This window comes from Manduca sexta, unplaced genomic scaffold, assembly GCF_014839805.1.
Source record: "Manduca sexta isolate Smith_Timp_Sample1 unplaced genomic scaffold, JHU_Msex_v1.0 HiC_scaffold_3562, whole genome shotgun sequence".
Lineage (NCBI taxonomy): Eukaryota > Metazoa > Arthropoda > Insecta > Lepidoptera > Sphingidae > Manduca > Manduca sexta.
In genome coordinates this window covers 1,391-13,030 of record NW_023594644.1, presented here as the reverse complement: position 1 = coordinate 13,030, position 11,640 = coordinate 1,391, and the positions used below count along the sequence as shown (strand labels likewise).

At 36.3% G+C, this 11,640-nt stretch overlaps 1 protein-coding gene across 1 annotated transcript; it reads left to right on the top strand.

The window, feature by feature from the left end:
* The first annotated feature begins 1,015 nt into the window (after nucleotides 1–1,015).
* On the top strand, nucleotides 1,016–10,347 carry LOC119193048 (sugar transporter ERD6-like 2). Its single transcript, XM_037446745.1, has 11 exons — nucleotides 1,016–1,134; nucleotides 1,695–1,856; nucleotides 3,506–3,668; nucleotides 6,358–6,479; nucleotides 6,566–6,810; nucleotides 7,237–7,370; nucleotides 7,985–8,117; nucleotides 8,425–8,520; nucleotides 9,139–9,329; nucleotides 9,776–9,903; nucleotides 10,241–10,347. The coding sequence occupies exons 3-11, from the start codon at nucleotides 3,565–3,567 to the stop codon at nucleotides 10,345–10,347; spliced, it is 1,260 nt and encodes a 419-aa protein (XP_037302642.1). The 5' UTR covers nucleotides 1,016–1,134; nucleotides 1,695–1,856; nucleotides 3,506–3,564.
* Nucleotides 10,348–11,640: the final 1,293 nt, after the last annotated feature.

The following is an 11,640-nucleotide window of genomic DNA, read 5'->3' as shown; positions in this document are numbered from 1 at the left end:
ACTCTATACAACCGACTACTTGGTTATATTAAAAGTGTATTACAAACATTCGGCGTGACATAGAATAAAATTATAAATGTTACTGACTTTAAAGGAAAAGAATCGGTATGAGAAAAGGAAAACATTAAAATGATTACATTTCACTCACTGTATGAAACGCAGCAGTAAATTGCAACGCCCTATTAAACAGACATTTAATGATAAGATGACTAAGCCGGATATATAATATATTAAAATAATAATAGTATCAGCCCCGTATTATACTGTCTCACTGCTAGCCTCCTTTATTACTGAGGGATCCGGCCTTAGTTCACCACAATGGCCTAGTACGTTCGACAAACTTGAAATATTCTTAAAAACTCTTACCTAGAACTTCTCAGGTATGCAGGTTTCTTTACGATATTTTCCTTCATCATTAAGCAAGCGATAATTCACAAAGAATACACACATAACTATTTAGAAAAGTGGGAGGTGCGTACTGCGTGTGTTTGCCAGCCCGAGCTGGTTACTTTGGTTTGTACCTTGTCTTTTGTATAAATTTAATCCCTAATTTAAAATGTCCATAGTTACTTATATAAGTAATTTTAATAGTTGTTTAGAAATAATAATTATTATTATTCTTTGTTTTGACGTATCATAAGTGCAACTTTGTTCGCCTACGTGATAAATAAAGTATTTTATTTTATTTCGCGCCCATGGGTTTTGGACCTTCAGACATTCGTCTCTGCATTCAGTTTCACTCCCAACTAGGCTATCGCCACGTTAAGCCGAATAAATTATGCAAACTGACACGATAACATCGTGGTTCTACCACAAAATTCACATTATTTTTCTCTCCAATAGTGAAAGTGTTCCTCCAAACAGGAAGGAACTACTCCGCGTAATGTAATTGCACCTACTAATATTTCGAGAGTTATGTACCTTCGCAAATATTATTTCCTAAACTCATTATCAATCATTATCAACACGCGATTATTAAAATTTACGGATAAATTATAAAATCATATGTTTCCAACAAAAACGCGCGGACCGCCGAGTGTGGTAGACCGTGAGGAGTTAAAAAATGGAGAAGATGACAGTGGAACTTGCTAAAAGATGAAGCTGTGCCATTAGAAGAAGCTATTGATAAAGCTGGTACGTATATAATTGTATAGAAATAACTATTCATCATACACCAATAAATAAAATCATACTGGTGGTATATTTTACTGGTGGTAGGTCTCTAATATGTGAGAGTCCACCTGGGTCGGTACCACCGCAATGTCTATTTCTCCCGCCAACCAATAGTGTGTAGTCACTGTTGCGTTCCGGTTTGAAAGACATTAACATAACATTAACCTCTGCAAGTTTGTCATTCGTTAAGTAGAATGAACATAGGAAAAGTATCATCTCCCATTTTCAATATTTTTCCTATCGCAACTGATTTGTAACTGCTATTCTCTGATAATTTCAACCCTTTAAGTTCAATCACATGATAAACAGACAGTGTAATCCTAAAACAGAGTTCTTTATGTAACGATTTGCCACAAAACCCTGTCCGATACCACAAAAATATCAGGTCCATTTGTTTATTTGTGACCCCAAGCTAAACACAAGCAATATTCTATATCAGTTTGAAAAAGAATATCTAATAATGCTGAGCATTTTAGCCCGAGATCAAAAGTAAAAAAAAAATATTCAAATGAATTCCACAGGATTTGGCCTCTACAGCTACTTACTGATCTGTCTCACCGGCCTTGGGATTATATCATTCGTCTGCATCAGCTATGGAAGCACCATCCTCATTCCCGCGAGCGCCTGTGAGCTGAAGACCACCACTGGTCAGCAAGGGGCGCTCGCTGCAGCGCCGGTAGTAGGTAAGTTGACAAAATTGAAAATACGCATCTATATTCTAATAACAAACACATCTGTTTGTATATTGCGCAAACACGAAGCACATGAGGGAATCGGGTGAGATCATGCGATAGCTTATTTCTTGGATTTTTTGTCGCTATAGAAAGTCTCATTAAAACAGATCCAGCGTCTAGTATACATTTTTTTTTTACCGCAACTGTTTAATAAAGAAATTATGAATAGAGAACCATATTTTACTATATCATATACTCAGATATCATACTCCCTTCTGTTATCCAGTAGCAATTTGATGCAATCCGCCATTTTACCAATATTAGCTTTAAATGGCGTAGACAATTTTTCGTTTTCAGTTACTTTAATATTTTTAAAATTAAAGTAATTGAAAAACGAAAACGATTCCCTGATAATTGCATACCCAGTATTTTACGCATTGTTACAGAAAATATACAATCCATTTCGTAAATTCAAAAGTTGATAGGTTTTTTTATGTCGACTACAGACGCGCACAAACCACCTCCACCCAGTAATCAACAGTTTACTGATATACTTAGTATAGGTAGGTATTTATAATTCTAATTTTATAAGTTCACTTAGCTCAACAAAATTAATAATTTTTTTGTAGCCCTAGATATCACTACAGATTTCTGTTATTAAGCCCCCGGCTTTTGAATATACTCATAAAAGTACTTAATTTACTCTGGTTTTCACGATTTTGACATGTTTTATATATTAAATTATTAACATTTTAAGCAGGGACTGCGGAACACGATTTTATGTTGTGTTAGTTAAGTACTTATATAGTTAAAATTCGCTTTCAGTGCATTAATTTCGCGCATAGACCCATCCTGTGACACTAAAATCTTTTATTGTTGGTTAAACTAATGTAATGAATAGGTCATTGTTACACAGACAGAAAATCATACTTCAGCCAATTCATATCAAGTATGTTATAGCAATTTTTTTTTTATAAGAATTTCGTAAACGACCAGATTATACTTATAATAAATCCAATAACTACTACGCTAAATATTTTTTATATTTCTAGGGAAAGATAATTGAAACTATTATGATTTATTTCTCTGTTAATACAATCATTCTATGTTCTGGATATCATCTACGCTTATCTACTTATCGCTGCCGAAGACTGGGGTGTCGTTTATTGGCGCCATAATTAGAGTCAATTATACGTAACTAGGGATGATTTAAACATTTTTATTATTTAAGTAGTTTTAACTTTTATGTTTTTATTGATGTTTAAACAATATTATCGTCTGATAAGTATAATATTTCACTGTGTATTTGTACTGCTTACTAAACAGAAAAATCTTATTAATTTTTTAAACACAATAGGCAAACTTCTTAATATTTTTTTACAAATTCAATCCGCGCGAATTTTTGAAAATTCTTTATCAAAAAAAAACCTTTGTGGTCAATAGTTTTCATTGTTGCAGATTTATTCAGTGACTTTTTTTATTTACTTCTGGGCACAGGGGTGCCATGCAACCCCCTTTCGGCACCCATGAATATAATGGTTCCGGCTTAATTTTACGCTTAGCCAAAGTACTGACTCCAACCAACCGGTAAAATAACTTCAACCTTCTCTAGAAAATATCTAATATCAAGAGGTTCATGAAGCCTTCTTCTATTACAGGCTCAATCATCGGCACGCTAGTATGGGGGTACTTAGCAGACACGCGCGGTCGCAAGAAAATGCTCATGTACTCCTTATTGGGCGCCGCTAAGATCAACGCCTCCGCTAGCATCTCTGTCAACTGGATCATGCTGATGTTGTTACAGTTCGTGGCGGCCATTTTGTTAGTACAGCGTTAATATTTTTAGGGCTGAAAAGTCTCTCGCGTGGAGAATCCGTCTGGAAATGTGTGACTATATCTGCAATAACTATATCTACTGCAATGCAGTTAATTGAAACACTCTTTAGTCAGTATGACTTGACGAGACATTATGACACTAATTTATTTCATGTTAAATGGGCGTAGTGTAGACAAACAATGCTTTGTTATTAAATGTTATACATACTGGTGCTCACCATTAGGCGACAAGTTTACTCTTATCATTCAATTGCTTAAAATTAAAGCTATCAAACAAACAAATGGGCTTACTAAAATTGTTTAACCAGATCACTGATAGTGCCGGAAAATGCTGGGTACACTGTAAATTATGGAAAGAAATTATTTCGCAAGGGCAGATACTTCTGTCTCCCCCGGGATGGACGGTAGCGTGTTGTTGGCCTCGCGCTGCCGTAGACGCCGAGGGCGTCCTTCGGTGCGCGGGGGCTTCTGAGCCCTCCCACTATAGGAGACGGGCCGCAAGGCGGCACGCGCACGGCTGCGGTACAGACTTACACTTCAACGTCAGAGGAAGCCCGCAGCCGTCCTAATGCGCCGAAGAGCCAATTTTAGCTGGTAGGCCGTGCATAGGTTTAAGTTATATATTTATACTCGGCCTGGATAAAGGTTACCATCAAATACAGCAATTATAAGGCACGGTTACCCCAGCATAACCGCTCAGTCATTATGAAGGCTGGGCGGTAGTAATAATGTACTTTCTCCGCGAAACCAAAAAAAAAAAAAAAAAAAGATACTTATATAGCTATTCAAAATATCGGGGATTATCTACCTATGACTTCAAATCCCAGCATCTTTCAATGGGTATATATTTATACACATTGACGATAAGTAATACCCTATTCCCTGATCTTTCTTATCTGAGTAATTAGATCGAAATAGAATTAAATTTTATCAATACCTGCCTGGATAAAGTTTATCTTCATTACAGCAATAAATAATTATAACACCCTGTCAATCTATTTTTGATCAATATTATAAAGATTTATGTACTTACCCACCTAAAGATAAAGTTATATAGCTATTCAAAATATCGGGGATTTATCTACCTATGACTTCAAGCTTTGAATATTTTTAGATAAGTAATCATATCTTGAGATAAGTAATCCCACCTCTCCATCACGTCGTATTCATAAAAGTAAAACAAATATTGGGTACCTTAGTTTATGGTATCTTCCACTTCTAGTACATTAAATGATGTCCCATTGTCAATAGATTTAATTATCGTCAGTAAGTTTATTTATAAAACAAAACCAGAGAGTGATAGACTGTTGGAAACGGTTGTATACTGATTCCAAAAGTAATAAACCATCGACATTATGTCGCTCTGTGAACTCTAGAATCATGCCGGCCTATCTCTGGATGTACACCGACTAAACATAAACCGAGAGTTACCGTGGTAAGAGACTATGGTGAGATTTTCATTTCCATCATATTTTAGTTGTCTTCAATTGTCAAAGAATAAACAAAAACATTATGGCATCAAAAGATCTAAAAATGCACCTAAAACACACGTACTAGAACTCAAATATTATCTAGTATCAGTTACAACTAAGATAAACGATAACTCTGTTTATTGATAAAAACATATTTCCCACGTGAGATATGAAATCTTGATAAAGACCTTCAAATATATAACTGAATTCAGAACTATCTGTGGATAACATAAAGTACATAATCACTAATCAAAACCCAAAGACGAATACAATCTGTCTAAAAGCTATTGAATAATTCAGTCCTGCACTTCAACATTATCCAGGGGAGGGATTTTAACTTCCAATACAAACAACAAAATTTTTAGTTTTGAAGATTTATTAACTATCAACCTGCATATCCAAGCCAATTCTTGTGCGCTCGGTCTTCGCACTTAATGGAGGCCAGTACAGGGGAGGAAGTTTATCGCGACCCTAGGCACTCATTTCACATTGAGGTCTATGAGGGTTCGTGAACATTTCCTGGCCTTATCCTCTCCTTCTAAGAGGCTTTCTTCTACTTCACCCTTCCTTTTCCAAATATCCCCTCCCAACTTTCCTCCATGTCCCTGCAGTCGCTAAGGATTCCAGTATCCCATTCGCAGGTTACCCCCGGTTAACTGCTGGGTCCAATACAAAAAAACCTGCACTAGGCTAGCGTGGCGGATTAGAGACCATTAAAGGCCAGATAAAGGCCATTGGCCCAGCGTCGAGGAGCAAGTGTAAAAATATAGATTTACTTGTATTATTATTTAAGAATATAGTAGTTATGTAGATTCTATATTTGTAATTCCTTTTCTAGTTACTAAATGTGTTTTCTAATTTATAGTACCTGTATGTGCTTGCACGATACGACACCATTCTGAGATCCCGGGTTAAAAAAAATCTCAGGTCAGGCAATGTGGATATTGGGTTTATCTGGACAGTATCAGCCTGAGTCTGGAATTTTTGTCTCATATAAGAAACTAGCTATGAGTTTAGTCAAGTATAATATTTCGCCTTATATCTACCCATGACGTAGGGACACACACTTGCGCAGCTATATATGTGCACGTGCGCAGTTGTGCGGGAACGCTGTGTCACACCATGCCTCCCATATAAAAGCGACATGCGCTTTCAGCCTTCTACACATGATCTAAGTTTCTAACCACGCTCTTTGTTTTCAGTGCCTCCGGTATATATACGATGTTCATGGCTTTATTATGTGAGAGCGTCCCGATGGTAAGGCGTAACATGGTAGTCCTGTTAGTTACCAGTATCTTTCTGCTTTCACAGGGTGTAATGGCAGGTAAGAAGAAATTAATAAAAATCAAGTGTTTGAAAACTTAGTTTTTTTGGTCCGGTGGTTTTAATAAATTTAACTATCTGAATTAGTTTTGGCCATACCCATCATCCCTCTGAGCTTCTCTAACTACCTCCCGACATTGGGCGTCTACTGGAATTCTTGGCGGACGCTCGTCATCGTGTACTCTCTGCCGAGCATTGTCGCAGCAATCTGCTTATACTTCATGCAAGAAAGCCCCAAATTTGTCTACACTAAGGGAGACAGGGAACAGGCTTTGCAACATATAATCGCAATTCACAGAGTGAATAACATGAGATCTCGTGCAGAATATCCGGTAAGACAATATGTATCTTTGTTTTTAAAAAACGATATGTTTTGATAACTATTGATTGATATTGTGTACAGAAATATGATCCAAATAATATTATTAGAGGATTGAAATATGTATGGCTGGCATAATTGTATCCACTGTCGAAGGGTAATCTTCTCTCATCAGTCGACATTCTATTGGTCCTTACTCCACATACCATTAGGTGCAGTGGAGTCACTTTACAGTGGCCGTATCAAAATAGACCTAGAATGCGCTATGATGCACTGGTTTCATCTCTTTACAGCCGTCTAGTCATTCGTTCTTAAGCTAGCGTTCATAATATTTCAATACAAAACATCTTACATTATGTAATTCAAAGGTTTAATTAATTGAGAGCTATTAATGTTTATAATTTCTTTGTACTTACCTAGATACTATTTTGTATTTCAGGTAAAGAGCCTGGCAGTAAATTTAGATAAGAAAAGCGAAGAGCAATCATCGGCAAAGGATCAGATAGTACCGCTGTTCCAGGCGCCACTTCTCAAATACACACTCGTAATGATGTCACTATTCGTCTTTCAACAGTATGAAGTTTTATTGACACAAATCAATCACACTGACCTAGAGGCCTACTCGGCCTTTCATATAACTTATCCAGATTTAGTTGAAGGGATTTTAATCATCAGGACATCGTTCCTAAAACAAAGCTTTACTTTCATGCAACATAATATTATCTAAATGCGTTTTTCGCTATAGGCCAACATTAATCTGCCTAAAAACAAAAAAAAAACGTTTACGGCTGGCGAGACGACTTACCAAGTATGTTGAATTAACTGATCTTAGGGTATATTAACGTTACGCTATCCAGAATGATGAAAATCAAACTGTTAAGCTCAGTAGATAGGGTCGATTTTTGAAACGGGCATTTTTCAAAATCTATGAATGTACCTTACGTATTCAAAAATAATAGACATTCTCCTAAGAAAATTTCCTTCTAACTATAGCGGTTAAGGTAGCAGCCCTCGCTCCGCCCCTCGCGAAAATTCACCCCAGAAATTGTTGCACCATGGATATTGGACGTGGCGCTAGCCAAAGATCAAAATGGATTCCATCTACATAGCAATATTATTCAAACTCATCTAATGAATTTTAATGGACCCGTGGAACATTTTGCTGCTAATGAAACGTGATTTTTCAGAATTGGAGCCTTCGCAGTGTGGCTTCCGACGATACTGAATCAGTTTGTCAGTATGATTGAAACAGGGGAAGGTACCAACCTGACAGTATGCGGGGTCTTACGGCTAGGTATAGAAAATCCTGTCGAACCAGATGTAAGGGGACAAGTATTTAAATTTTTAATCTTTGGTCGTTATGATACTTTAGCCTGTTAAAAAATATATTACATATTAAAATCATGTGAAACCTGTTTAACGTTCTGATTTGTCTCTGGAAGCAATAAAGAGTTCAGTTACTATATAAAGAAATACACTAACAATGGACTTTACCAGTAAGGCATAAAGATTACGATCGCAAAAAGCTCACAAAAGCAAACAATTCTCGCAATCCATCAACTGTTTTGTAGTACTCTAGGTAAGTTACTTTGACAAACTACCTACCTGTAATAATTTATGTTGCCAGCCTGACGCAGTGCCGTGCGCCCTCAACGTAACCGCTCTTCTTATGGTGCTGTTGGTGGGAGTATTACAGTCCGTTGTCAACAGTCTTATGAGTCTGGTAATAATTTTTATATCCGTTAATTTGTTACATTATACATTACTCTATTAGCAAGGCATATATACAAGTGGTTCAACCGACGAAATTATCGCCGCCCTCGACCATGAGCGCAGCTAGTCGTTGTCTGTGACCTGGGCTAGGAATCATTTTATAAATTTATAGAAGTAGTAAGCTGCCTGAAATCCTGTGGATGCTCACATACCACCCGTCTCCCCTTTAAATACAACTATGTTACTCCAGAAGTAACGTAAATGCGTTAACGAACTTCAACATAGAAATAGATTCTGCAAGAAGTGATCGCGAAATTGTAGCAGCCTGGAAATATTGTAAGTGAAAGCTAGTTTCACAAACGCATAACTCGGTGAAACCTACACAGACCTAAAGACCCAAACCTTTACACCTAGCAAACACTTTTACTTTCTTCTTTTAACACCGGCTGCGTGATTCTTTTGATAGTGTGAGATAAATTAATATCGGCTGACTCATTGCTCTTTTTTCATTCAGAATTGTGAAAAAGTTAAGAATATTATTGAAATGGCGCTGTGGTGAATTAATGATCAGTTTTAGTCCAAACAATTCGTTTAAAATATTAGCATAGCATATTGATTTTATTCCCAGGTAGTCAACAGAGTCGGCCGCCGTAACCTTGTGATGATGATCAGCTCTGTGTGCGGAGTCTGTGGTATCATAATGAACGTTGTACCCAACGCGTACGGCAGTATCGCGCTTTTCGGAATATTCTTAGTGGGCATCATTGTCATCGGGCTGTATACTGCTGTCATCGTTGCCTTGTTCCCAACTAATTTGAGGTAAACATGTGAAACATTTGCAGGTGTAGGCAACTTTTTTTTTTCAGCAAACGAGTATGTGGGTCACCATTTAAGTACATTTCCAGAAGAATCATGAATATACCGGTTATAAAGGAAAGGAATAGGGATTAAAAACACGAAGGGTTGTTACAACCTTCGTATTCGGTTACCACACGAGAAGCAACAGTCGTTCACAGCGAGTTTCTGTGAAACAATTGGTAAAATTACAAAATCTAAACCTCTATAACAAAAATACCATTTCTTAATTTTTCTACTATGAGTTTGATTATGTTTTTATTCTATTTAAGTGAACAGATACCATTCTTTTTAGACATATGTAAAGTGTAACCAATGACCACTGGTACATGACCTACTATTGGTCTTACTTGCCTACCTACTTATTTGATTACATCGTATTTTTTCCAAAAGGTTCATTTTACTTTCAGAGCGTTGGCCATAGCATTGCCAATGATGTGCGGACGCATAGTAACTTTCGCAGTCGTACAGATCTTGAACGTATTGTTTTCGACCAACTGCGACGCTGGCTTCTATGTATTCGCTACTGTTTACGCTTGTGAGTATAAAATCAATCGTATGCTATTTCAATTTCTGTACATACATTTTTTTGTTTTAAAATATTCTTGAAATTGGTAAACGCGGTGGTTCAAGCTTATAATGATTAACTACTAAGTCAAGTATTTCGTTTGCCCATTTCAATTCTTATTTTTTGGCTGAATGACTAGACGAGTACCTAAGCCGCTTACCCGATGGTAAGCATCACTACTACTCATAAAAAAGCAACATTGAGGAGATTTCAAATTTTTAACCATTGATTTGCATCAAGCTACGCGTGATAACTGATGAGTCTTACTATGTCTCCACCTATTTATATCTATAATTTATTTTTCCAGCATCTGCAATAGTTGCATCGTTCCTGCCCGATGATCGAAAATTAGCATCTCCAGTGGCGCCATCTCAAAAAGGAATTAATAAAGATAGAAGAAATATCACAAAATAATTTGACTAAACTGTGAAAAACAACTACTTATTTTATGCAAAGAAACTATTTCCAAAAATACTTATACGGAAATCTCAGAAGCGATTTAGTACTTAAAATAAATAATAATTATTTATGAATAAAAAAACAAAATGAAAAATGTTTTATTTCTTGTTAGGAAAGTAAGTACTTACGTACTCTAATTGCTACTGCTGGCTTCACCTACTTGAAAAGCCTTCCTCACTACAAAAGTTCCTATATGACTGTAGCTATACATCGCGCCATCTGTACGACACCTGCACCATCTATTTAGAAAATCAGATAAGAAACTTAAATATTTTCCACAGAAACAATTTAAATGGATAAAAAGTAGCCTGCATACTAATCCAGGACACGATCTTTGAGTACCTATGCCAAATTTCATTCAAATCGGTTCGGAAGTCTCAGCGTTTACTTCTCACAAACATCCGATCATAGCATTTATAATATTAGTAAATAAAATAATAAGTATATTAAGAATACTTAGTAAATATAAGGTAAAAAGTTGTCATTTTAACAAATACAATACATAGTCAGTTTAAGCAATTCGCTCCACAAGGTGCACAACATAATATTATAATCTAATTTTTGCCTCCACCTCGACTTCTCAATTCAAATATATTATGTTAATTTATATCATAACCATCATAGCTCTGTATTTACTATAATATTCAGTTTTTTAGTACAATTATTATAAAGAAATATATAGTATTTTATGTAACATTTTTTTTGTAGCGAACTTCAAATTTCTAGACACAGCTGATTACATTTGTAGCAAGATTTATAAACGCACCGCATACTGTCACTTCAGTTATCAACGCGTGGTTGTACTTGTGATAACGATCTCGGATCTTTCAATCAGTGTGAAGTAAATTCTAAATTAAAAACATCGATCGTCAGCCGAGGCTGTGGCCTCCACCGGGCAACGTCCAAGGACTCACTCGTGTATACCTAGGTATAGTATACGGGGAAGTCATCTGTGCCCTGTCTATACGGCACCTCATTGATTTTTCTATAAACTCATTCGGTAAATATTGGGCGTTCGGTGTTCGCTAAACGTCGTCTAAGGTCGCGTAAACAGGCGGTCGCGCGGCAGTTTTCAAGAAAATTTTCGTAAGTTATTTATTTTTCTTCAATGCCAAATGCAGTGCGAGTAGTAAAAAATCAAGGTTTTCGGGTCAAATGTGATACATAAAACACTTGAGAATTAAGCACTATAAGTGCAAATATAATTACCTATTTTGAAAATTATTATTTTTAATTTCTTTCCAAAAT